The sequence below is a fragment of the Pteronotus mesoamericanus genome, unplaced genomic scaffold (genome assembly GCF_021234165.1).
Source record: "Pteronotus mesoamericanus isolate MK-2021 breed Mesoamerican mustached bat unplaced genomic scaffold, CSHL_Meso_final scaffold_651, whole genome shotgun sequence".
Classification (NCBI taxonomy): Eukaryota; Metazoa; Chordata; class Mammalia; order Chiroptera; family Mormoopidae; genus Pteronotus; species Pteronotus mesoamericanus.
In genome coordinates this window covers 40,714,433-40,742,213 of record NW_026555325.1, presented here as the reverse complement: position 1 = coordinate 40,742,213, position 27,781 = coordinate 40,714,433, and the positions used below count along the sequence as shown (strand labels likewise).

At 43.0% G+C, this 27,781-nt stretch overlaps 1 protein-coding gene across 1 annotated transcript; it reads left to right on the top strand.

Moving 5' to 3' along the window:
* Positions 1–7,865: 7,865 nt before the first annotated feature.
* NEUROD1 (neuronal differentiation 1) lies at positions 7,866–11,888 on the top strand. Its single transcript, XM_054562749.1, has 2 exons — positions 7,866–7,970; positions 9,555–11,888. The coding sequence occupies exon 2, from the start codon at positions 9,566–9,568 to the stop codon at positions 10,634–10,636; it is 1,071 nt and encodes a 356-aa protein (XP_054418724.1). The 5' UTR covers positions 7,866–7,970; positions 9,555–9,565; the 3' UTR covers positions 10,637–11,888.
* The last annotated feature ends 15,893 nt before the right edge of the window (positions 11,889–27,781 follow it).

Here is a 27,781-nt window from a genome sequence, read left to right as displayed (position 1 = left end):
ACAGGTATTATCAATAAATCAACAACAAGTGCTAGTGAGGATGTGGAAAAAGGGGAACCCTTTTGCACTGTTGATGAGAATGCAGACTGGTGCAATCACTGTGAAAAGCAGTGTGAAATTACGTCAAAAAATTAAAAATGGAACTGCCTTATGACCCAGTGATTCCACTTCTGAGAATATATCTGAAGAGACCTGACGCACTAATTTGAAAGAATATATGCACCTCTATGCTCATTGCATCATTATTGGCCATCACTACAGCAATTGTAGAGCCTTTTGGGAGGGTGGGGGGCTGACTCTGGCTCTCTATATAGCCTCTATATCCCAGTATTGTGAATGACTAAGAAAATACATGAGTATTTTTCCCTATCAGAGATCATCTATTTTGTCCATATCAAACCCTATGAAGTAGGATACAGGACTGAATTCAAAAGAGGAAAAAAGACAGCATGTTTGACTTAATAGAGGGTTGCTTTAAATTTTATCTCCTCTTCTGACTTTTTTTAGCTCCTTGAAAAAAGTTTTCCACATCTATAATAGATAAAAGACCAAAAGATGCATGATGTTTTTTCTTTCAGCATCAAAGCATTTGGAAATTTTGGTAAAGAATGGCTTGAGAGAGCCTCCATAGAGGCTGCAGCCTCCTCTGCCCCAGCCACATATGCAAACCACCGCCTCAGGTACAGCTTTGAAGGGAGCCAGAGAGACTGCAACCTGCATAGTAAAACTGCAGCAGAGCATGGTCCCCCTGCATCCCTCCAAAATACCTCCCTTAGCCTTTATTCATCTCTGAATGTCAATATTATATATTCATTTTATTTGTCTTTGTGCCTTGTGACTTTATTCTGCAAACACTCTAGGTAAGAGCACAGATTATGTACCTTATCTTCATCATTATTCTCTCTCTCCTGTTAAAATACAGGAATGTATTGCTTCCACAGTAGGCATGGATCCAAAAGGGCAAAAAGGTGTTGAGAGCACCTGAGGGGACTTGGAAAGGTGTCACCAGTGACAAGAGGAGAAGAGCATATAAAAGGTTGGTAGGGGACATGGAAGACACTTCAGTTTAATTTATAATATTGGCAATATTGGTTGTAATCTGCCTCCTCAAATTAAAGTTTTCAAGGAAAGGGAAAGGATTTTTGTAGAAGCTCATACAGTTATCACCAAGGGAGAGAGGAAAATGTGTGTTACATCAGGCATCTATGGGTGCCTGACCTCACAGTGTCTCACCATATGCTAGGATGGAAGGGGTGGCCAGTTCCCTTCAAGATGGCTCTTGGCATTTATATTCCTCCCCGTGATGATTTTCTGGTCTCTCTTTTCCTTCCAGAACTAGCTTGTTTGCCTAGGAAAAGGATAAGTCAATGAGTAGGTGTGATGAAAGCATCTCAGACTATCAGACCATCTCACAAAGGAGCAGAGATCTCACAGGAAGAAAATAGACTGAAGTGTACATCCACAACCTGGGAAGTTGTTTTAAAACATCTAGTTCCAATGATCCATGGGTATGGACAACAGGGTGAGGACTGACTGTGGGAACAGGGATGGGGGGCAGTACAGGGGAGAGCAATGGGGGAGGGGGGAATTGGGACAACTGTAATAGAACAATAAAATATTCAATTTTTAAAAATCTAGTTCTGTTACAAGTAGGTCCTCTGTTACATCATCACCGTGTGCAAGACTTAAGCACATTTGTGTCATTTAGCTATGTATTATATGTGTGTGTTTATTTATTTGTTCATTAGTAAAGTCTAACAGAATTAGACTGTCCTGGTTGGGCCCCAAAAGTAGCTTGTCACTGACTGAAAGTAATTTCCCATGGCAGGTGCTCTCAGCAGGTGGCTGCTCACAGTACCTGCACTGGAAAAGTAGATTTAGTCAGAAATTTTATTTTAATATGAAATTCGTATTGCAGCCTGAGCCACTACTGGGTGATGTGCCAAAATTCATGTCTGCAGCATGATTTATTATGTGAAAATACCACAGAACTAATCAGTGGAGTTACTAATTAATACAAATCTGCATTTTTTGCATAAGCAATTAGTGCAAGGAGAAAGCAGTGATAGAGGAAGTTTGACTCCTTTAATCTCAGTGCCTATTCAAGCGGAAAGACCCACCAGGGCCAAACTCCAAGATCTACATTTGGAATTTTCCCCCTTTGATTAGTTAAAGACATAAAAGGTCAAATTATCAATATTTAATTCAAGTGAAAATGTATTCGTTGGAGAGAAAACATTTCATTTAAAGAAGGCAAGGCTCTAGGAATGAATTCTTAAATTAAAAATTTATATTTCTCATCACAGAAAAATCTGAATAAAATTTAATACGGATTCTGATTGTTAATAATGATAATGTTTGAAAAGTAAATAATAAGGGAGGGTTTATGGTGTATGTTTCTAAAATGTTTAAATTACCAAAGGCTCTTTTCTTCTCAGAGTCCCATCTCTACTGGACTTTTTCCAATATATTTTGGGTGTTATGTGTATTAAGATGTAATATTTTAAATCTATATGTTTTAGATTGTTTAGCTCACCAAATCTGGGCAAATAATGCCATTTAACTTTAGTTGGTTTATTTCCCCCATTTATTTAATAGAAATTGTTTATAATATAAAATAAATGGAGAGTTGATAAGATGTTTAAGATATTATCAATAAAATGTGTGATGTATAAAGCAAATATCTAAAACATACTTAAATATTTTATTTTGTGTGGACAGCAAAAAGAGTTCATTATGGGTTTTGAAACTATGTGGCAAGTACATGCAAATATTAGAAAAATGACTGTCTCTCTGAAAGTTATTCAATATAATTTCTTTGTTTCAGACTCACTATCTCAAATGACAGCCTCAGCCCTTCCCCCACCCTTACACCTGGATCGATATCTACCTTTGAGGAAACTTATTCTGAAAAGAAGGTGACTAATTGCAGATTTACAGACCTCTCTGATTAAAAGTTCGGATGCGGTGGTGAGTCGTTTTGAGAAAGGAGGCAAACAGGGAAAAGCGAAAGCTGCTGGAAGGGGAGAGATTTTGCTGAACTTTTAACACTGTGAACACCCGGGCGGGCCCAGGGGGAGTTGTCCAGGGTGCTGATTCCTTGGGGCAGTCATTCCGCCGGCCCGCTGCCCGGAGCTCTAACCCGGGCTTCCCGGGCTTCTCACTTGTTTAGGAACTTGAGGGATCTCCCTCACCCCCACCCCCCACCCCCACCGCCCGCAGCAGCCATTGGTCGTGGGGCTCCCCGTGCCCTCGGTGTGTCTCTCTCTCCGCACCCGCAGCTACACCCGGCTACCAGCTACCGGGGATGTTTAGTGGCTGCTTTCTAAGGCAAAGGCTGATCCGAGCGGGGCGCCTGTGCGCACCTGGCCCTTCGGTGCCCACGCAGGCCGCACGCCGTTCCTCAGTCCGGGAGAAACAGGTGCGCGTCCTCTGTGCAGGCTCCGCGCCTGAGAGCCGGAGCGCCCACGAACGCACACACTCATGCACACTCACACCCTCACGTGAGTCACACTCATGGGTACAAACTGCACACGCGGTTAATACACGAACAGTCGCACACTCTCATACATTCATATACGCACTCCGGTTCACACACAGTCTCACGTGTGTGTACACACTCTTAGATTCACACACTCTTGCACCCTCACGCGGCCACACGCGCAGCCCATCTGATGTGCGGGCCTCGGGCAATCGTGTGGGTGCTCCGAGCTGCGTTCATGTTGTTGATATCCGTGCTGGGTGGTTTAAGGGAGGCCTCACCACTCCTGACCCGTATCGGAGACGAAGTCCCTCCGAGGCCTGTGGCCGCCGTTAGGGGCGCCACCCAGGTCCCAGCGGGACCAGGAGGACGTAAATAGTAAATGAAAAAGCCCAGGCAGACGGAGCCGGGGAAGCTCAGTACTAAATCACTCCCCAAATCACAGCCGCGTCGTGCTCCATCCAATAGCTCTGAGCGATTGGTGGGGGTGAGGGTTGGAATCAATTTTTTTTTTTCCTGTTCTCGCAGGTGCAATATGAATCAATTATCTTAATTAAGATTATGCCGCAAGCCCAGGAGATTTGGAGAGGACGGGTTTTTCGCTCGGGGCGACGGCGAGGCATTTTAATAGCGTCTCTTTTGCTCCCGGCTCTCCCCTGCCGTCTGCCTGGCGAGGCTGGGCATCTCCGGCCTCCGTCCGGGACCCAGGCTCCCAGCGGCCTCCCTGGAGGCGGAAACACAAACCCGGCGCAGGGCCCGAGGCCTGGGGAGAACCAGCAACATCCCCCCGCGGCCTCCCCGGGGCGTCGGAGACGCAGGGCCGGTAAGGGGCCTGCAGCTCCCGGCGGCCCTGGGCTCCAGCGGCCCCAGCGCCCGAAGGTGCCCGCCGCCCTGCAGCCATCCACCACCTCCCACCCTTGGAACTGGCCCGGCTCGGGACACCCCCTCCTAGGAGGGGCGCGGAGAGGACGCGGGCGCCGCCCGAGGCCTCGCGGGCAGCCCTGGGCACGCTTGATCCTTTCATTGAACGCAGATTCCCCTTTGCAAGAGCGAGCATCTGCTTCGCGGAGAAACAGGTCATCGCCGGGGACGCCGGCCCGGCCCCGGCCCTTTATCTTGGCCTTGTGAATGGGTCGCACCCCCGCTTCCCCGCCAGCTACTAGCGTCCCGCCCCCGACGCCCCGACCACACGCCTCCGTCTCCCCGCTTTCCTCGCCCAGGCCGCGCTCCCTGCTCCCCACCCCGGGCCCCGGGCCGCCTCCCGCCCCCCTTCCCGCCCGCGCTCCGGCAGCCGCTCCAACGGCCGGGCCCGCCGGGCCGCGCCGCGCGCTGGGAGCGGGGACCCGGGGGGCGACAGATTTGGGGCATTGCTCGAGGGCAGTGAGTCATGAAAGCGGCTTTTGTTGCCTGCGCGTGCGGTTCGCGTGCCGCTCAGCAGCTCGCAGCGCCCAGTGGGGACCCGAGCTGGGGCTGGAGGGCCGCTAACGGCCGGCGGGGGCAGAGGGCGAGGGGGGGAACGGAGGGGATCAGGAGGGGGAAAGCGTGCAACCGTCGAAACAAAGTTCAAAGAAAGAGAAGAAAATAAGGAGGTGGGGCGGGACCTTGGCCACGGTCTCGGGCACCGAGCCCCGCCGCGCCTCCGCGGGCCTCTCCCAGCGTTCCCGCTGCCACGTTCTCCGGCCCCGTTGTTTTTTCCTCCCCCCGCCTCCACCACCTCTGCTCCCTAAGCCTCCCAACAAAAAGCACCTCATTCCAGGCCTGATCTGGTCTCCTTCCCTCCGGGACTGACTGCCCCGCGGCAGCTTCCCAGGGGCCGGGCGAGTCCCCAGACGCCGCGGGTGGCGTTCCCAGCGCGGAGGCAGGTCCGCACCTGAGAGCCCGGGGCTGGGAGAGCGACCCTCGCCAGGCTCTGGAACCTCCAGGAGGGGCCTTGTCTTTGCACAGACCCCCAGGCCTGGGCGAATGACGGGCAGGGGGCTTCCGGGTGAATTTTTCGGGAGGAGAGGGAAGGAACAAATCTAACAATTCTTCCACTTTCTGCACGAGGGTGTGGGCTGATGAGACACCCGGGTTTACTTCCCAGACCGGGAACAGCTGGCTCCGCCCAGAGTCACCTGCATCCCCAGGACGGCGCAGCCTGGGGCACGGCCTGCGTCTGGGGGCGGGGGGTAAAGTGGGTATCCCCCAGGCCCCCCTCGGGCCTCTGCGGCAACCGGAGCTCTGGTCACTCCCCCGCGCCCCCAACGCCTCCCCTAAAACTGGAAAACGGGAACGAGGACGCGAGCCCTCCATCCCGGCCACCCGGCGGGCCGGCCGGGCGGGGCAGCGGCCGGAAGAGGGGCAGCCCTTGTCCCGACCGCCCCGCCACGACTGCCCTCGGACATCCGAGTTGTGGACCGGCCTCTGCAGGCTGTGACTCTGATTTCCCTCACGTGTTAACCCGTCACTCAAGACACAGGGGTAAATGCTAAGGCTACGTTCTTAGACTAACTCTTTTTATCCTTCCCCGTGCCCTTTGTACACCCAAGAGAGAACGCAGAAAAGCAAAACTCCGTACAGTTTGCCCTGGACACGCAACACAATTCATGCCACTTTTGGGGCGATCGGTCAGGTCGCACCCCGCTTAGCTCCCCTTTCAGATTTGCACCGGACGGGGAAGGCCGCATCCTGCACCTTCCAGACGTCCACGCTCCGGTGAGGACCCTCTTCCCCGCCCCACGCACCCGCCTTCAGATTCCGGGTTCCAGATGCACCCAGCTCCAGCCGCTCAACCTGGACACTGTTGGCAAACTCACGGGGCTTGTAGAGCAATTGCCTTTAAATAAGCACGTCCAGTTCGATGCATTCATTGCAAAGGGGCGACGGGCCTGAGAGGGCATAAGGGGTTAGTTAACAGAGGATTAGAGATGAAGCTGGCGGAGAAACTGTGGGCACGGAAGGGGTCGGGCCAACTTATATTTTTGCAATGTATCATTGCGTAACACGCCTCGCTGGGAACGAGTGAATAGAAGAACCGCCATTTAAACACAAACATGGCTCCTTCCACATTAGTCGGAAGCTCTGTGGTCTTCACTTGACCCGAAAGGTGGAGATGGCGTCAAGTCAGAGCCTTGGAGGCCTGGAGGAGTGGCGGCCCTTCGCGCTTTCCAGAGTGGCCTTTCCCTGAAGATGAGCGAAGCAGACTCATTTAGCGCGGGCCCTTCGCGTCCTCTCTTTTGAGACGTCTTCTCTGAACCAAACACCTCTTTACAGACAGGGGATTAAGGGGACGAGGCAGCCTGTGGCAGGGACCCGAAGACGTACGGGTGAGGGCACCCTCTGCCACAGCCAATGGCCTTGGTTGAAAGGCATCGCCCGCGCGTCAGAGAAGCCTCCCGGCCCTGGCGCGGGAGAGCTCGGGGCCCGCAGGGTCGCCGCCTGAGAGGAAGGACTCGCCGGTTCTGCGGACGAGGACCTGGGGGGGGGGGGGCGGGGGCAGTGGCCCGAAGTCGTGACAGGTCTCTAGGGACCGGGGTGGCTGAGGGTCAGGGCTCACCGGGTGGGGTGGGTGACAGGTACAAATGACTCTGCCGGGAGGGCTGGGAGTGGGCCGTTCAGTTAAGGGGACTTTCACAGACGACGCCGTTTTGTAGGAGGTGTGCGTTTGCTCCCGCGGCCGATGGAGGCTTAGGAGATGCCACCTCCTCTTGGCGCCAAAGAGCAAAGCGTCTGCCAAGGGGGAGAACCCAAGAGACGAGCCCCTCACGGGGGGCAGGGAGTCTTGGTGCCCGGGGCGAGCAGTCGAGAGGAGTCGGGACGCCCCACTTCACGCCTCAGGCTGCGCGTTTCTGCCTCTGCCACCGCCGCCCCACTTCCCCCCGCCCCCGCCGCGGGCTCCTCACCCGGCTCTAAGCCCAGGCGGTCAGCTTTCCCGCTCCCTTTCCTCACATCCCTTCTCCCTCCCCCTTCCCCGGCGGCTCCTCTCCCTTCTGCCGCCTGAAAGGGTTAATCTCTCCTGCGGGTAAAAACAGGTCCGCGGAGTCTCTAACTGGCGACAGATGGGCCACTTTCTTCTGGCCACAAAGGGGCCGGAATGGAGCGCCCCGCAGCATACAAATGGGCAGGTCACGTGGTCCCCGGCTCTTGGCCGGACTGGAAGGACCATATGGCGCATGCCGGGGAGGATGGAGCAGGGGCGGCGGTAGGGGTTGGGGGGGGGGGCGGGGTAGGGAGCAGGGGTAGGCGGAGGGTGGGAGAGAAGCAGGGCTGAGCCGCGGCGGAGAGGGAAGGGAGGGAGCGCCCAGCCAGGACGCGTGCGCAGGCGCCGGGCGCCGGACCTGCTCCGGCTGCGCTCCCGGCCCCGCCCGCTCTCGGCTCCACCACCCCGGCTATATAACGCGAGCGCCCGCGCGGACGGGACACGAGGAATTCGTTGCGCGCAGAAGGCACGACATCCGGAGGCCCCAGGGTTATGAGACCATCACTGCTCAGGACCTACTAGCAACTACAGGTAATTACAATCCTTCCATTTTTGCTTGGAAATAAAAGCAGCCATCGAAGACCCGGTGTCCCTAGATATTCTGTGTACATTTCTGAACATGTGTATTTGTGTTGAGACAGGCATTCCTCCCCATAATTGCAGGCACATTATGACTCGCGTCACTCAAATACCTACTTCAGGCTCCTTCATTTTTTTTTAATTGTTTTAATTGGGGGGGGGGGCTGGTGAGTGAAGAGTAAGAGCATCTTCGGATTTTAAATAATGCACAGCAACTCTGTGATTATTTGCTAGTGGTGATTTCAAAGTCCTGAAAGCAATGAACTGCTCCACTTACTTCTTCCAGTAAGAAAAAGAAAAGGAAAAAAAAAAAGCCCTCGTTATTACCAAGATATATTTTGTGTGCATGTATTTTATGCACATGGGAAGTGCCAAGTTATTTTTTCAGTGAATAAAAGGGAGACCGGTACCTTAGGTATACACATCCTGGGAAAAAGAGTTGAGGGAAAGTTTAGTTGAGAGGAGGGGAGACGTGGAGAAAAGGACAGGATCCCGCTCCTGCTACCTGTTACCACTCAAGAGGCGGCCAAGTCCCCAGCAGCCATTGCAGGAGCCAGAAATTCGGTTGTCTCACTAAATGCTTTTTATTTCCTTTATTAAAAGCGGCAACTTCGCTGTTGCCAATCGCTGACCATTGTAATTACTCAATCTTTTAAAGGGAGGTTTGAGGCGAACTTTGAAAAGCCCCAATAAAGAGCGGCCGGCCTTTTCAATGGGCTGTTTATTAGAGAGGAGCCTTCCGCACCTGATGCCCGGCGCGTGGCAGAGCGCTCTGCGCCTCGCCCCCAGCGCTGGCTGTGCAGCCAGCGCTATTGTACAAGGTGAATTTTCAGCCGAGGGCCGGGGCGGGAGGCAAGAAAAGAAAGGCGAGTGTGGAATGGAAGATCCCTGCCCACTTGTGTTGCCAAAATGTCTTGTTGATGGTGAAATAATTTGTTTGAAAGTACTTTTCTTCACCATGCATTTGCTGTTTAATCTCCGGTTAGTATAATCTCCTTAAAACTCAGTGCCTGCCTTGGTAAATTATGTAATGGCTCTTCAGCTTTAATCGCTAAATGCTGAGAAACCAGGACAGAGATGGGAACAGAATTATGATTTGCAAACTCGTGTGTGCGCGCGCGCGCGTGTGTGTGTGTGTGTGTGTGTGTAGTTGTGACTTTGAACTCATGAAGATACGCATGAAGTCACTGAAATATACTCATCTTCACACAGGTTATCCTGCCGGGAAATCACCATAACCAGACTTAAGTCAGCCACTAGGAAACATACACACATGAGTGTACATAGACACGTAGGCACACACCGCCCCCCTCCAGCTCTATCTCGTTTCCTACGTACCAGCGGGGCACACACATGCCATTTTAACACACTGCATTTGATTGTTCCTTAGGAGCGCCCATTTTGTAATTAGCTGGTACTTCTTTTCACATGCATTTTTAGAGGGTTAGGAAGTGGGAGCTGGAAAAGTATAAAGTTCTTGAATGCAGCGTTTTCCCCCCTTTTCTGTCTGTTTTCCTCTTCCTCTATTGGATGTAGGAAACCGAAACATGACCAAATCATACAGCGAGAGCGGGCTGATGGGCGAGCCTCAGCCCCAGGGTCCTCCAAGCTGGACAGACGAGTGCCTCAGTTCTCAGGAGGAGGAACACGAAGCAGACAAGAAGGAGGACGACCTAGAAACTATGAATACGGAAGAGGACTCCTTGAGGAACGGGGGAGAGGAGGAGGACGAAGACGAGGACCTGGAAGAGGAGGAAGAAGAGGAAGAGGAAGACGATGATCAAAAGCCCAAAAGACGTGGCCCCAAAAAGAAAAAGATGACCAAGGCTCGCCTGGAGCGTTTTAAGCTGAGGCGCATGAAGGCCAACGCCCGGGAGCGGAACCGCATGCACGGTCTGAACGCGGCGCTGGACAACCTGCGCAAGGTGGTGCCCTGCTACTCCAAGACCCAGAAGCTGTCCAAAATCGAGACGCTGCGCTTGGCCAAGAACTACATCTGGGCGCTGTCGGAAATCCTGCGTTCCGGCAAAAGCCCTGATCTGGTCTCCTTCGTACAGACACTCTGCAAGGGCCTGTCCCAGCCCACCACCAACCTGGTTGCAGGCTGCCTGCAGCTCAATCCTCGGACTTTTCTGCCCGAGCAGAACCAGGAAATGCCCCCGCACCTGCCAACGGCCAGCGCTTCCTTCCCTGTGCACCCCTACTCCTATCAGTCTCCGGGGTTGCCCAGCCCGCCGTACGGCACCATGGACAGCTCCCACGTCTTCCACGTCAAGCCGCCGCCGCACGCGTACAGCGCTGCGCTAGAGCCCTTCTTTGAAAGCCCCCTGACTGATTGCACCAGTCCTTCCTTTGATGGACCCCTCAGCCCGCCGCTCAGCATCAATGGCAACTTCTCTTTTAAACACGAACCATCCACCGAGTTTGAGAAAAATTATGCCTTTACCATGCACTATCCTGCAGCGACCCTGGCAGGGGCCCAAAGCCACGGATCAATCTTTTCGGGCGCCGCTGCCCCTCGCTGTGAGATCCCTATAGACAATATCATGTCCTTCGATAGCCATTCACATCATGAGCGAGTCATGAGTGCCCAGCTCAATGCCATCTTTCACGATTAGAGGCACTTCAGTTTCACCATCCCCGGAAAACGAACCCACTGTGCTTACAGTGACTGTCGTGTTTACAAAAGGCAGCCCTTTGGGTACTACTGCTGCAAAGTGCAAATACTCCAAGCTTCAAGTGATATATGTATTTATTGTCGTTACTGCCTTTGGAAGAAACAGGGGATCAAAGTTCCTGTTCACCTTATGTATTATTTTCTATAGCTCTTCTATTTTAAAAAAGAAAGTAGTACAGTAAAGTAAAACAAAAAAAAAAAACACACCACAAATTTGGTGTAGCTGTATTCAGATCATATTAATTATCTGATCGGGATAACAAAATCACAAGCAATAATTAGGATCTATGCAATTTTTAAACTAGTAATGGGCCAATTAAAATATATATAAATATATATTTTTCAACCAGCATTTTACTACTTGTTACCTTTCCCATGCTGAATTATTTTGTTGTGATTTTGTACAGAATTTTTAATGACTTTTTATAATGTGGATTTCCTATTTTAAAACCATGCAGCTTCATCAATTTTTATACATATCAGAAAAGTAGAATTATATCTAATTTATACAAAATAATTTAACTAATTTAAACCAGCAGAAAAGTGCTTAGAAAGTTATTGTGTTGCCTTAGCACTTCTTTCCTCTCTAATTGTTAAAAAAAATTGCACAATTTGAGCAATTCATTTCACTTTAAAGTCTTTCCCTCTCTTTAAAATAAAAACCAGATTCATAACTCTCAAGAGGATGAAAAAAAAGATGTATTTCCTATCAGAACATATCATTACTTGCACAAGCTTGTATATACGTATTATAAACAAATGCCAACATACCCTTCTTTAAATCAAAAGCTGCTTGACTATCACATACAATTTGCACTGTTTCTTTTTAGTCTTTTACTCCTTTGCATTCCATGATTTTACAGAGAATCTGAAGCTATTGGTGTTTCCAGAAAATATAAATGCATGTTTTTATACATAGTCACACAAATGGTGGTTTGTCATATTCATGTAATGAATCTGAGCCTAAATCGAATCAGGTTGTTAATGTTGGGATTTATACCTATTGTAGTCAATTAGTACAGTAGCTTAAATAAATTCAAACCATTTAATTCATAATTAGAACAATAGCTATTGCATGTAAAATGCAGTCCAGAATAAGTGCTGTTTGAGATGTGATACTGGTACCACTGGAATTGATCTGTACTGTAATCTTGTTTGTAATCCTGTATATTATGGTGTAATGCACAACTTAGAAACACTCATTCAATTGCAATAAAAATAGTATTAAAAATCTGAGCAATTGTTGAATTTCTTCTTAAAGTTATTTTTTTAGTATAAATAATTCCTAAGCAGTATAGTTGCTTTATTTGCTGAGGTAAGAAAATACTAAACAGTATTTGTAGAATAAAAGAAAAGAGAAAAGTTTACTTTAGCATTCTCTCTAGTCTATTTATCTTGCTTAGGGAGTCATCAGCTCTCTGTAGATAATTAAAGGACCTGATATATCATTACTTAGAATGTGAAGCTGTGTGTGCGGGGAGGGGGAAGGTTTTGGAGAGACAAACAGTAGTTTTTGTTTTTCTTTGCTTTAAGTGTCTTCACATTTAGCTTTTGGGTTTCATTCTTTTAGATTATTGTTATATGTTTTCTTTAATTTTTAAAGGGGAGTTTGGTTAATTATTAACAAACAGTGCACAAACAGTACCCTAGTTTAGTTTGCCTACATATAAAAAATGTATTTAAAAAACTACCATTCTTTGGCTGTTTTGTTATCTGTACATTTTCCTGAACTTAAATGTTCTCTAATGCAAACCAGTGCTATCCCAAAAAGAAAGTTATATACTTTTAGAAAATGCCTGAGGGATATTACTTAATCTAAAGAATCCAAGAAGTGGCATTTTATAATTGTTATGTAAACATCTTGTGATGATTTCCACAATTATTCCAAGAAACAAGGTAATGAATTACTTGTCCTCAAGAACTTACTATTTGTATTATAATATGTTGTTGAAAGGTGTAATTGTTCTCCTGCCCTCTTTGGTATACTATTCTGCTATTTCATTTAAAAAAAAAAATCGTTGGAAAAACTTAACAGATGATTTTGTCCATTGTTAAGTCCACTAAAAAAAAAGTTGGCATTTCTGTTACTCTGGATGCACTGGCTGACAGGAAAGATTCCGAGGGAATAACATTCTGGCACTTGTGCTCTGGCTGTACGGTGGTGCTCTGATTACTGTCATTAGTAACTCCATTGTTCCTCCTCTGATTCGGATGCCACATTGGATGACTACCTCCCTTCCCAAGCTTGTTCCTTTAATCTCCTTCTCATTGGTGATTTAGAGGTTCCAGAAAGCTGACCTCATTTAGCAAGCTGCTCCAGAAAAATGTGAGTAATCTAATGGACGGGAACAATTAGCCATACTAATAACATTGCCAATGGGGGTACATCAAGCTGTGATGGTAGCAGCAAGAAATATTTCCACATTAAGAAAATGTTTGAGTGCAATTTAAAATATATTATTTTAGCATGTGTTCCATCAGCCTTCATCACATGACAGACATTCTTTTAAGTTAGTCTCAACTTAATCCAAAATGCAATAATCTCATTCCAAGTGAATCAGAGTTGTTGTTTTGGAAACAAGCTGTTGCTTCCTATATCCAAGATTGCTCTCACTGTTCTTCCTTTAAGAGATGTAATACTGATACAATATTTGAACACTGCCATCCTCCCAGTCTAGGAGACGTGAAGTGAACATTCAGGTCTGATATGATCTTTTCAGCAGCTCAATTTCACCTGTAATTAAAATTAGACAACCTCATGCACGCTAAAAACTGTTGCTGGAGTGAATAGAAGAAATAAAATAATGACATTATAAAAATGAAAGGAATCCCAGTTTTAAAACAGCAAGTAGGGGCGTCTATAGTGTGAGGTCTTTTTGTGAGGGAGAAATGAAGACTGCAATTAGGTATGATTATTTTTTTCCATTTTGCTTGTATAACTTTTTTCTAAAACATAAGGATTCTTTCAGTCAGTCAAGAAGTAACTCACATGCCACCATCTTTTATTCAAAGGCAGGCACAGATGTTCCTTCTGCAGGGGAGGTTTTAATTTATGAAAATGATATTGTTTATGCATGAATGAACTGAATGCACTCTGCATAACACACAGCACTTCCATCTGATCAGAGAAATACCACAGAACCAGTGCCAATGTCAGAAACATATTCTACAAATTTACTCACTTAAATGTTTAATGAATATTTGGAAGGTATTTTCAAACCACAAGAAACCTTTTCAATGATCTTTTTCTTTTCTTTTTGAGTTGCTAGCCATGTTTAAAAGACACCCTTACAATTCTTATAATAAGCTAATACCTATATTTATCTGATAAGAAAATGTTTTACTAAGTGAAAAGCAACCAAAAAAAAAAAAAGAAGAAAGAAACACTGGTAATTTTAGCTTCAATGAGAAAAATATTCCTATCAAATAAGGTGCTTAGATCTACTTATTTAATGTGAAAATACTGTGAAGTTATTTCCAGGAAAAGCTGGAATTTAAATTCAGTGAACAGTTTCAAAGTTAGGGATAAAATTTCGCTAAATATTTTAACAGGTGCATAATTCCTTTTGAACAGAACACTGCACAACTTAGATTTTATTTACATCACCTATTGCATATATACAGTATGGTCTATCTACTTTTAATCTTAAAAAGACAATTAAAGCCAAAACAAAATGAGGGATTAGAGTACCTTAAGGATGTTCTACTAATTTTAGGCATATAATATGTTACCCTAAAATAACATTTGAAACAAATTTGTGTTCTAATTTATTAAAACTCCCTATGTTTTCACATTTGAAAGTCTATAATTCTTACAAAATTAATGCATTTCTGAAAGCAGCTAGCAATTACTAAAATGATATATGGATCATTAGCTAACAGTTTGAACCAAGCTGTTTTAGTTCTATAATTAAACAAGAGATTTAAAGTGAAAGTATCTATTAAACAATTAATAAAACCAAATTTCAAAACATAGACTGATTTTGTCCTAATGGGAATCATAAAATATCAAAGCTATTCCTTAAGCTACACTGAAGTCCCTTGCCTTCTCATTTCCTTTCCCTCCACCAGCGATCACTTCTTGAAAACAATCTAAATAAGATCTTTAATTCCAGGGTCTGATAAAGAATAAAAGAGCCAATGCAACATCTTGTGGAACACCAGGACTGAGAACTCTTGTCGTTAGCATTGCACAGAGGCGTTCTGGCGTCAGATGCACAGTGATTTGTATGGTGGCATAATCATTGGCTCCTGGCCAGGCATTATGTTCCAGAGGACACTATTGTCAAGATCCATTCAACTAGAAATCTGCACTGTATGCACTCAGAAGTTGAGATCATCTGCCTTCCTATGTCAGAAAGAATTCTGTGCTGGCAATTGACTCATGGACTCTCTTCACAAGCACTAACACTTGGTTCAATGGCTCTGATGGAATTAGCTGTGTAACCTAACTAGTGACATAAGCAAGAGAAGGTCCCAGCCCATGGGGACTTACGTATAAATTGCTAATTTTAAAATATCTTAAAATGCAGAGCACTATGCTGGACTAAATCTTCAGGTATATTAAATGTGGGTTTGGTCATCTAAACATTATCATGCTATTTGTCCAGTTAATTCAGAGGTCGATGGATAGTGACAATAACCATCTTTTCAGATCATTAGGTATGGAGCAATCCAAAAGGATGTATCTGGTTGTGAAATGAAATCTAGAAATTCAAGAATAAGTTTGACCTCATATATGAAGTGACTTGGTAACTTTACTGTTAACAAGATTAAAATCTAACCCGATTTTAGCCTTTGATGTCTTAGGGACAGACAGCCAGAAGAATGCTTACTGGGCTTCACATGCTTACTAGGTCAGTGTTAAGTGCCTTCCATTCGTTCTCACATTTCATCATCACTGAAGCCCATTTCCTTCTTTTAGAGTTGCAGAAACTGCAGGAAGCTGGAAACTTGTATCACAGTTTCCTTCATTCAGATTCTAGTTCAAATACCACTTCCTCAAAGAAGTCTTTCTTGATCCTTATCCAAAGTAGAAACCACCTTCAACCCAAACAAATTCATTATTATATTGCTCCTTCCCTTTTTAGAGCATTTACTTATCTGATGTTATCTTGCTTATTTTTGTTTAGTTTATTTTTAAATGATCTATCTCCAGAGTAGAATGTGGGCTTCAAAGAACAGGAACTTTGTCTCTCTTGTTTGTTGCTGTTTCTCTGGTGCTTAGAAGGCCTAGGAGATCCTCAGTAAACATCCTATATTAACATCCTAAGGGAATCAAACCACACTGATGCAAAAGCTTGTTGCCTTAACCACTATGCTACAAATCAAGTCAGCTGAGAATGGAGAGGGCTATACTTGATTCTCAGCCCAATGAAAGTTATAAACATTAATTCTATTTAAGAAAAAATTGAAACTAATTTCCTAGTGCAGAGAATGGCACCAAACTCCCTTCCCCCAGCTTCTTTTGAGGATCAAGAACCATGAGTTATCTGTCATCTTTTGTTTTTATTGTTACTAATTGGTTAAATACATCTTGGAACTGGAATAAGAAAAGAACTAACATATTCTTGGCTCTTTCCAGACCATATCATTTTTTTGTTACATTCATTAAGAATCTGAATGTGTGTTACTTTTTTTCCTGTTCATGATTCTTCTAGCAATTGTTCTTGTTCTATTATTATTGTTATGCAAATTTCCCAAACTCTCTTATCATCATCATCATTGCAAAATTTAGATTACAGCAGATCAGAATCTAACCCATAAGGACTATGTATTCCAGCAATGAGTTTGGGAATTTGAATAGCATTCAACAAATTAAAAAGTAAAAACATGCTTCTTATAAGCCGGTGATAGCACAGAAAAATATATCCACGATGTAAAGAAAGTACTTAATAGTCTTTTTCCAAAGTATCAATTAGACTAGAAAAAGTGGTAAGTTTATAGGAAATATTATATTCTTTGTAAATACAACGCAGCTGAAGCACATAGAGTTATTTTTAACCACATCAGGTATTCACTTGAGTACTACACATGAATTCTTGTGAGATCTGTTTAGGGAACAAAATATACAAGGATGAGTATTCTTGGGAGATGATTTAGTATAAAATCACTGTGAACTGCATTGAGATCAATACAGCTAAATCACTTAACCTATAATTTTTACTTTAAGATGTTTCACCGTAGAGAATTCCGGTCAAGATGGCGGCACAGGTAATAAACATGGCTAACCTTCTCGCACAACCACATCAAAATTACAACTAAAACATACAAGAACCATTACTCAGAACCATCAGAAATAGAGTTGAATGGAAGTTTGACAACTACAGAATTTAAGAAATCGCATCCATCCAGACTGGCAGGAAGGGTGGAGATGCAGAATGGGCTGGTCCCACATCCATGTGTGGTGGATAAAAATTTAGGAGGACTATTGCTGCAGTGAGGAGTCCTACCCCTACCCCAGGCCCCCCATCTCAGGGTTCCAGTGCCAGGAAGATAAGTCCCAATGACTTCTGGCTGCAAAAACCAGTGGAGATTGAGTTGATGGAAGAGAGTTCTAATGCCCCATGCAGTTCTTCTGAAAGAACTCAAACAGGGGCTCATCTACTCAGACTCACTCCCTCTGAGCTCCAGCACTGGGGTAGAACTTGAAAGGCACCAGTGGCATATAGGGTATAGTGTAGTAGCCCCCAAATGGGGAGCTGCTTCAGTGTTCATGATATTCTGAGAAAACAACACTGAGGACAAGAAGATGTGGACATGCTGTTTATTACTCACATTACAGGAGAGTGCACCAATGGTGGCAGGTCAGTGAGAGAGAGACTGCCCCTCCTTCAGTTTGAGGCTCATTATAAAGGGTCCCAGACAAAGGCAGCGCAGGTCCAGGTTGCACAAACCTATGTGTGGCCGGAAGCTACATTACATCAGTGTGCATGTGCAGAAGAAAAGGACCAAAGAGCAGTCACAGGACAAGAAGCCACTACCAAAAGGAGATAAGGAGGGAGTTACAATCTATTCTCAAAACAATATACATTCCTTCTGACCAGGGACTCTTGGCCAGCCCTTCTCACACGTGGTGGGAAAGTAATGTATTGATCCCATACAGGGAGAAACTGAAGTGTCTGGCATCAAGGCAAGAACTGGGGGACAACTTTCTCCCAAACAGAAAGGTGGTCAGAGGCCATTTTCCCATTTCTGAATCCTCCCCACTGAAGTCACAGAGCCTGTAGTCTGGTGCCGTATCTGAGACTCCACCAACCTGGCTAACACTGTTTGCCCTGTCCTGGAGATTCCCAGGGACTCAGTCCCACCCAACTTATGGACCCATCCAAGCTACTTTTCCATGCGAATTGTTGGTCTTGGCTCATGCTTTACACTTCCTAAATCCTCTCAGAAAAGCAAGTCACCCTCAATGAGCCCTCAACGCCCCTATCTCTTGCTAACTAGCCCCAGGCCCAGCACCAAGCCTACATTCACAGCTTGGATTTGCCTGGGAATCTCCAAGCCCAAAACAAGTACCAGCCATCTCAGATTCCTTTATAGCTCAGGTAGGGTAGCCCTGGGCAAAATGCAACTGGGGGATGACCTTGGCCTGCCCCACCTGGGAATCCCCAGAGCCTATGCACCCAGTGCAGAGCTATAGAACACGTTGGAGAACCACCACTGTGCCCTTGCACAGCTGATCCTCCATGGATGGCGGAGGTTGCTGGTCAGTGGTCACAGGCAATTCTTATAGCTGTCTGGCCTGGCTAACTCCCTCCCATTGACCTGTCAACAGAAATCAAGGCTCAAATACAAGAGGAGGGTATACTCGGACCATATGGAAGGCTCACCTCAGGTACTCAGCTTGGATGATAAGGGAGGCTGTGCCACTTGACCCTATAGGACAGGACATCTATTACATTACACCATGCTACCAACACAGTGAGTCATAGCAGCTCTACCTAATACATACAAACAAATACAGGGAGGCTGCCAAAGTGACGAGACAAAGAAATGTGGCCCAAATGAAAGAATGAATCAGAACTTCAGGAAAAAAAACTAAACAAAATGCAGATAAGCCATCTATCATATGCAGAGTTGAAAACACTGGTTATAATGATGCTCAGGGAACTTAGTGAGGATCTCAACAGCATAAAAAAAAATCCAGTCAGAAATGAAGGATACACTAATTGAAGCTACAGCAATTAGACAAAAAGTAATAAAACACATCCAAATTGTAAAGGGAGAAGTAAAACTTGTTATTTGCAGATGAAATGATACTGTACATAGAGAACCCCAAAGATTCCACCAAGAACTATGAGAACTGATAAATGAATAAAACAAAGTATCAGGATACAAAATTAATATCCAGAAATCAGTTGCATTTTTATATGTCAATAACAAACTAACTGAAAGGGAAATTAAGAAAAACAATCTCATTCACAATTGCTACAAAAAGAATATAATACCTAGGAATAAACCTAACTAAGGATGTGAAAGACCTGTACTCAGAAAATTAGAAGACACTGAAGAAAGAAATTGAAGAAAATACAAATAAGTGGAAGTACATACCATGTACATGGATGGGAAAGATTAACATCATTAAAATGCCCATACTACCCAAGGCAATCTATAGAGTCAACACAATTTCTATCAAGATTCCAATGATGTATTTCACAGAACTAGAACAAATATTTCAAAAATTGGTATTGAACCACAAAAGGCCCCATTGAAAAACAGTGATCCTGAGAAAGAAGAACAAAGTTGGAGGAATCACACTATTTAATGTCAAACTATAAGGCCAGAGTAATCAAAACAGCATGATACTGGCATAAAAACAGAACCACGGGTCAATGGAACAGAATAGAGAGCCCAAAGATAAACCCACAGCTTTATAGTCAATTATCATTCAAGAGGAAGCAAGCACATATAATGGGCTAAAGATAGTTTATTTAATAAATGGTGTTGGGAAAATTGGACAGATACATACCAAAAAATGTAACTAGACCACCTTCTTCCACCATACACAAGAATAAATTCAAAATGGATCAGAGGCTTAAATGTTAGACCTGAAACCATAAGAATCATAGAAGAAAACAGAGGTGGCAAAATCTTGGACATTGTCTTTAGCAATATTTTATCAGATATATCTCTCTCGGCAAGGGAAACAGAAGAAAAAATAAATAAATAAATGGGACTACATCAAACTAAAACTTTTTGCACAGCAAAGGAAATCAACAAAATAGGACAACACGCAGAATGGAGGAATGTATTCTCTAATCTATCTGTTAAGGGGTTAATATGCAAAATTTATAAAGTACTTAAAAAGTCAATACCAAAAGAAAAAAAAAACAAAAACAAACAATCCAATTGAAAAATGGACAAAAGACCAGAATAGTCACTTATCCAAAGAGGACATACAGATGGTCAAAAAACATGAACAGATGCTCAACGTCACAAATCATCAGAGAAATGCAAATAAAACCACAATAAGATATCATCTCACACCTGTCAGAATGGCTATCATCAATAAGTCAACAAACAACAAGTGCTGGAGAGGAAGTGGAGAAAGGGGAACGCTTCTGCACTGTTGGTGGGAATGCAGAGTGGTGCAGCCACTGTGGAAAGCAGTATGGAGATACCTTGAAAAATTAAAAATGGATCTGCCTTCCTATCCTGCAATCCCACTTCTGGGAATATATCTGAAGGAACCCAAAACTCTAATTTGAAAGAATGTAAGCACACCTGTGTTCATTGCAGTGCTATTTACAATCACCAAGATATGGAAGCAGCCCTAATGTCCATCAGTAGATGAGCTGATAAAACAGCTATGGAACATTTACACAATGGAATACTATTCAGCTGTAAAAGAGAAGAAAACTTTACTCTTTGCAACAATATAGATGGACCTGGAGTACCTTATGCTAAGTGAAATAAGCCAGTCAGAGAAAGACAAATACCAAATGATTTCACACATATGTGGAATCTAATGAACAAACTGAACTAACAAGGAAGGGGACAGACTCATAGATGGAGAACAGGGTGACAGCTAGGTTGGAGGGAGCTTAGGGGGAGGGATTGAGCAAAAAAGGAAAAGGAATCATGGACATGGACAATGGTATGGTGTTTGCTGGAGGGATGGGTATAAGGGGACTAAATGGTAATGGAAGGAATTTTTAAAAAATGTCCATAGTATAAACATAGCACATCAATAATAATTCTTTGGTGTTCTCTCTGAATGACATCAGTTAGAAAGTCATCCCCATTTTCAATGACATCAATGAAAGTATATTACAATACTTAAGGGAACTGTTAATTCCTTCCACTGGTGTTATCAACAATTGTAGTGCTTGTCTACTCATAGTGGGGGATTAATAATTTATTATCTGTGGTAGGCTGCAGGTAGATAACCAAGTAGTGTTTACATCCAAGAATGGAGAGGATAATACAGTATTCTAAACAGGAGACATGGGATAATATCAATTGGCTTTGTTAACCAATAACTGAATAGCCTTTTTTCCTACCAATGATTAAATACACAATGAACAATAAATAAACAATAGCAACAAATGCATATAAATTATAACTAGAATCTAGGGAGGAATATATATTACCATATTTCTTTATTAAAAGAATTTCCTAGTTAATAGAGGCTAGACTAATTATTTAGATATTTTTAAATCCCAACATGAAAATCCCAACATGATATTTTCAGGTACAGACACTATATTTTAATGTTTTCTCAACTCTGACTAGCATATTACAAATGTTAAGTAAAGTGGTATTAGGTTTCCTAAGGTTTGATTTTACATAACTAACTAATAACGCAGTTATCTAACTTAAAATATGAAGGAAAAATATGTTATCTTGCCATCCCCCTGTTCCTGAAAATTCATATCCATTACCTTAGAATGGGATCTTATTTAGAAATAGTGTTCAAATAATACATTTTAACATGTAGGACGTAAATTAAGATGAGGTCATACGGATTAAAGTGGTCCTTTTAGGAAGACTGGTGTCCTTAGAATGAAGATGTAGGCAGAGAGTGGAGTTATATGTATGAATGTCAAGAGACTGAAAGCATTGGTAACAGCCACCAGAAGCTAGGAAAAAGACATGGAACAGATTTTCCTTCTGAATCCTCAAGAAAGAACTCACTCTAAGGACACCTCGATTTCAGACTTTTGGCCTCCAGAACTGTGACAATACATTAATGTTTTTTAAGCCACTCAGTTTGTAGTTATTTGTCATGGCAGTCTTGGGACACTAATACAATTAATTATTATGTTAAAATACATAAATATAGGATAATTCATTTAAATCATTCTGCAAATATTACCATGAAGTTTTAGTGACGTGATATATCACTACCAGCATATTTTAGTTAGTACCAACTTTGATAGTTTAACAAGCTAACAAATAACGTCTTTTTAATAATCATCTGAATTATGTAAAAGTTTTATTGCTTTTTATTTATGTAAATTAACTTAAACTGACATCTCGATTCAGTGACATGTGAATGGGTCTACCCGATAAACCAGTGTTTTTCGACTTCTTTCATGTCATGACACACAAACTACTTACTAAAATTGTGTGGCACACTAAAAAATATATTTTTGGCAATATGAAAAAAATAGATATGATTTTGATTTATTCACATCGGATGGCTATTGTTATATTGGCTGTTGTCATTTTTTTTTAATTTGACAATCTAAGGGAAAAGAGGACAGTGCCCCTGACTAAATAGTCAGGTATTGCATGTTTTAAAAATTCTCATGGCATACCGGTTGAAAATAATTGCAGTAAACTTAGGGTGATTTTGTCCAAAGCCTTATTCTAGATTTATAAGAGCATTATATAAAAACTATTATTTATTCTTAATGTGAAAAATGCCCTATTTATTTTAGTTGTGGGCAGCCTATATCCTGATAAATAAACCTCTAAAAAAATGAGTATAATATTTTCCCTGGTTTCACACTTATTTAACACAATTTTATAATGTGTAAAATTACATACTTTTCTTCTTTGATGATCGTGGTCCAAATGAATGTTAATGCCATGAATTCTAAAAGCTCAACCTATTACAGGTCACGTGGGTCCTTGAACCAATACTCTCCTTTGTGAGCTTAAAACACAAAGGCTAAGACTGTACATCTGATGACTAAACTGGTTTGATTGCTCAAAAAATACCAGTTAGTGATTATTCTGAAGGTATTCAATTAATCAGAAGTTGTAGTTTATGCAGATTTGAGCACCATCATACTTTTAATGCTTTTCCTTTTTGTTTTGTTTTAAACAGACAGTTGGTAGTTTTGTCTCTTATGCTTGCTCTATTTGAGTTTTTTTGCCTATGCTTACTCACATGGACAGGAGTAAGAAATGAACTTTTATTGCTTAGAGCCACAGAGATTTTTTTTTTTTAAACCCACATCATAACAGTGCTGAGCTATTTGATAAAAGTCTTACCTTACTAAGATGAAGAGATATGCAAGAGAGATCACTGTGACTTTTGGAAAAGAGAAACTTCCCTTGCTTAAATGGGAAATATCAATAGAAACATGCACTCCTTGTCTCACAAAAGTTGTATGGCGGTTAGAGGTCTGGATTGTGGCAGACATTTGGCTACTCAGAGGAGAGAGGTGGAGTGAGGTTGAGGAACACACATGGGGTTGAGGATGATGCTTACCTCATAGAAAACAGAGTAAAGAAAAAAGAGGAAATGTTTCTTGCATTAGATTATTTGAGCCACTGGGTCAATTATTTCCATAAACTGTATCTACCTCTCCAATTGGGTTTTGTTATTTTTAAGTCCAGTTTCAATCGCATTTTCTGCCACATAAGGATAATTGCCTGATACAAGAGAGACTGTGGTTTTGTTGTTGCTTGATTACTTCCATACATCAAGCGAGAGAAAACCCTGAAATACAGTGAAGATAAAATTGAGTAAGATGTTGGTATATTTGATAGAGGAAAGTGTTGAGCAGAATGGAGAGCAGATCTAGAACATTGGCAAACAATTCTTTTGGACAGGAAGGACACATCTTTTCACAGACAGGAGTCAGGGTAAAGAAATAGAATTTTAGGAGTAGGGGTAAGAGACTAGTAGGAGTTTATTCTTATCAAGTTCTTTTATATGCAAATAGAGGCAAGAGGACCTTCTAAGTGAGAGGGACACTGAAGGAGAAAACTGAAGGTTTGGATTAGTGTGGGGATAAGGAGAGGAAGCTAAGACTAATTAACAATAGCATAAGAGGGTTTAGGACTAAGAATAGTTTAGAAACCATAATATCGGAGTAGTCTGTAGTAGCCTCAACCCATAAGCTTCAACCCATAAACTTGGAAGATAGAGAAATTACCTAACAAACTTGTGGATCTGGCTAAAGAGATTTTCGGCATACTGTTATAAGTGTTGATTGACTTCTTTTAGCCACATAAGATAGGATTTTACAAGAAAGCAATAAACAAGCATAATTTAGAGGATCTATAAAGGGACAGAAATTCTGGCTAAGAAAAAAAATATTCTAAAAGCAAGAAATGGCTTCAAAGCAATGGTAAAATGTAGACTGATTCCAGTTAAACTTGTCTTTAGGTCAAGCACCAATCAAGGGTGTGTGGCTTGAAGACAGAGTTTACCAGATAAAAATACTTCTAAAAATACCCCAAAACCCTAACTTGGAGAGGGGCAATCTCAAAGAGATTTGTGGGAATATCAGTGAGCTACCTAAAAAAAGCTCACAAAGTTTTGGAAGAAGTTGCATCCATTTGTACCAAAAGAGACAAAACCAGTTCAAAATTTTTAAAAAACCAAGAATCTCTGACCTCTCAACTTTTTATGGATAGAAAAATGACTGAAAAATCTACTCAGCTGCTATTATGAACCATTTCTTGATGAAAAGAAAAATTGATCAGTGACTATGATGTGCTTTCTGTTTGTTTGTTTGTTTTCCCCTCCCTTTTTAGGTTGGGAGCATCCATTGTGGTTATCTTCTGCCTGCCTTACCATTGCATGTTGATGTGTGTGGACATTTTGGGAAGAGGAGGTGATGCTTAGAGTCCCTCCAGCCATCTGGGAGCCACAGTCGGTGTCCTTGTTGACGCCTGGGCATAGTGAAGCAGAGAGTTGGAAAGCCCCTGATTTTTCAATGACCAACCCAGCAACAGCCTGACTCTGGACCCCTGTTTATGTGAAAAGTAAAATCTTATTTTAAAACCACTTTTAGGTGGGTGTACTGTTATTTGTAAATTATAGACAAATAAACAGACCTTGTGGTGGAATGGGCAGGGGTAAAGGACAGGATGAAGAGGAAAGAATACTCGCTGATTGTCTAAAATATATGGAATCAACGGGTGTACTTGTTTAAAATATATGTTTCTAGGAATAGTTCAGTTATAGATTCAGAATCTGAGAGCATCCGTGAGGGGTACAAATTCAGAATTCTAATTTAAAACAAACCGAACATTCTTAAGCATATACAAGTTTGAAAAGAGCAGGAGTTTGTGGTCAGAAAGTGTGTTTTTTGGGTTTAAGCATTCAAGAAGTCTACAAGGTCCTGTAATGGAGGGCACCATAGGTGGATGGGATGACAGTGTCATGGGAATTTGAGACTGGCAAGGGTGTCCAACCTGAGCCCGCGGTGGCATGTGTCCCAGCATGGCTACGAATGCGGCCCAACACAAAATCACAAATTTACTTAAAACATTATGAGATTTTGTTTTGTGATTATGTGCCACAATGTATTTCATGTGTTGCCCAAGGCAACCCTTCTTCTTCCAGTGTGGCCCAGAGATGCCAAAAGGTTGGACACCCCTAACAGGGTATTGTATGGGACACTGGAGTGCCCAAAATGGTAACAGAAAATGATGTAAAAGTCAAAGACAGTGAACCTAGTACCAAACTCTGATGTCTATTTGGCAAGAGGCCTGAAAGCACTGGGCTAGTTTCAACAGTGAAAACAGACATTGCCCCCTCTGTGCAATGCCTATTTACACAGCTGTAATAGAGGAAGCTATTGAAAATGAGGGTAGATTTCTGATTTAAATGTTCTATTTGTGTGTCTGGTTATACCTAATTTAAGATTTTACATTATGGCATCATTAGTAGTTACTACGAGAGTTTCAAGCTCTCTATTTGGTGGAAATACTTTCAAATAGTTTGTTCCAAGTTTATAAATATCAGGATCTACCTGAAAGGAGGCCTTAAAAACTTAAAGGAAAGGCAGGAAGGACCTAGTCTTCATTCCTGTGTTATTTATTTGTATTGCTTTTTGAGAAGCTTGAGATCACATGGTCACTGCTGTCATGTATCTGGGGGGAGGGGATGTGTACTAGAAGAGAGAGTTTCTATCACGTTAAACGAAATTTAAACCTGAGTGTGAAAAACTGAGTGTGAAGAAAATTTGATGTTTTGAAATGGTGGGATTTAAATATTTTTTCTATTTTCTCTGTAAGTCTTGTAGTAACATATGGCTCTCCCCCGTTTAGGCAGCAGGAGCCAGAGAGTAGCAGGAATATTCTGACAAAGCCTCCACTCACCATCAGAGGAAAGCCGTCCCCTTGACACATTGAAAATGTGCCCATTTAGCATCAGAAATGACAGAGATGGATGTACTCAGAGATCACTTCAACCAAAATATAGGTGACATGAAGAAATTAATTGTCATGATTTTTTTCTCACCCATGAAATATATGTTGAACAATATCAGAAATAATACAAGAACTCAATTTAAAAAGTTATTAATTCATTCATGCAATAGACAAACACATTCAGTGAGCATCTATTTTGCTAAAAGCTACTAGTTAGGCACAAAGATAGAGCCATAAACAAGCAGACTAGGTCATTGTTGTTGTTGAGGTGCCTGTCTAATTGGGAGAAGAGAGACAGGCAAGGAATAAGTAAGCAAGTAAATCAACTACAGACTTAGATAGTGGGACGTGTAATGAAGAAAGTAACATTGAGTAGGGGGTCAACTTTGTTTTTAATTTTGAGAGAGAGGATTTGTTGTTCCAGTTACTTATGCATTCATTAGTTGCTTTTTCTATATGTCTTGACCAGGAATCAAACCAACAACCTTGGCATATCTGGAGGATGCTCTAACCAGCTGAGTTATCTGGATGGGGCCTAGGGGTCAACTTTTGATTAACTGGCCAGGGAATATCCTCTGGGAAAGTAACATGAAGTTGATCTGGACACGATGCAAAACCATGCCATGATGACAACTGTTTTAGGCAGAGTAAACAACAACAGGAGAAGCCCTGAATGACAAATGAACTTGGTTTATTTGAGGAATGAAAAGAAGGCCAGTTGTGGTTGGACATAAGTACAGTAAGAGTGGGGAGAAAAATGATAGGAGATGGGGTTTGGGCAGGTGGCAGGAGTCAGATCACATGGGGTCTCAGAGGTCAGGGTGGGAGCTTGGATTTTATCCTACCTGTACTGAGCAGTCTTTAATAACAAAAAATCTGTAATGCAAATGAGTTTGAAAAATAATTATTTTGATGGGAACTTAATAACATGGGCTCTCAATCATTTGTCACATAAACTCCAAACATTGAAGACAGTAGAGACTTTGGGAGAGCAAAGGGAGGGACATAGAATTATCCGCTGGGCAAAGCTCAGGCAGTAGACTTCCTTGTCCCCTGTTCTTGAAGCAGGAGGTCTGAATATCTATTGGCTGTGATTTTGCCAGTATCCATCTGTGGTACTGAGAAGGTGGCCCCAAATTCAAGACACATTATACAATTAGACGCATATCCCTGGGATTCACTGCCTCCTGAAAAGAATGTTAACAATAGCACAGGTCTTCGAGGTCTGCTCAGATGTAGATCTCTAAAAAACCAGGGATGGAGACTGTTTCTAGACTTAGCCAAATGTCTTCCAAACAGAAAGCAACTCTGTAACTTTTATGCAGGACAGGTGCTGTTTTATGCTCTGAAAACAAATACCCAAGCTTCAACCAAAACAGGGAAAGCAATGTTCAGCAAGCTTCCTGGAAATTTTCAGAGAGCAATTTTCATATATTAGTGTGTATTATATATACAAGTCACTTATGGGACAAGTGATCCTCAGGAAAGAACTATTGGGCTGCCTTGGCATCGTTGTTACAGA

Excerpts from the sequence above, each read along its gene's own strand:
- NEUROD1 (XM_054562749.1), top strand. The coding sequence starts at position 9,566 with ATGACCAAATCATACAGCGAGAGCGGGCTGATGGGCGAGCCTCAGCCC.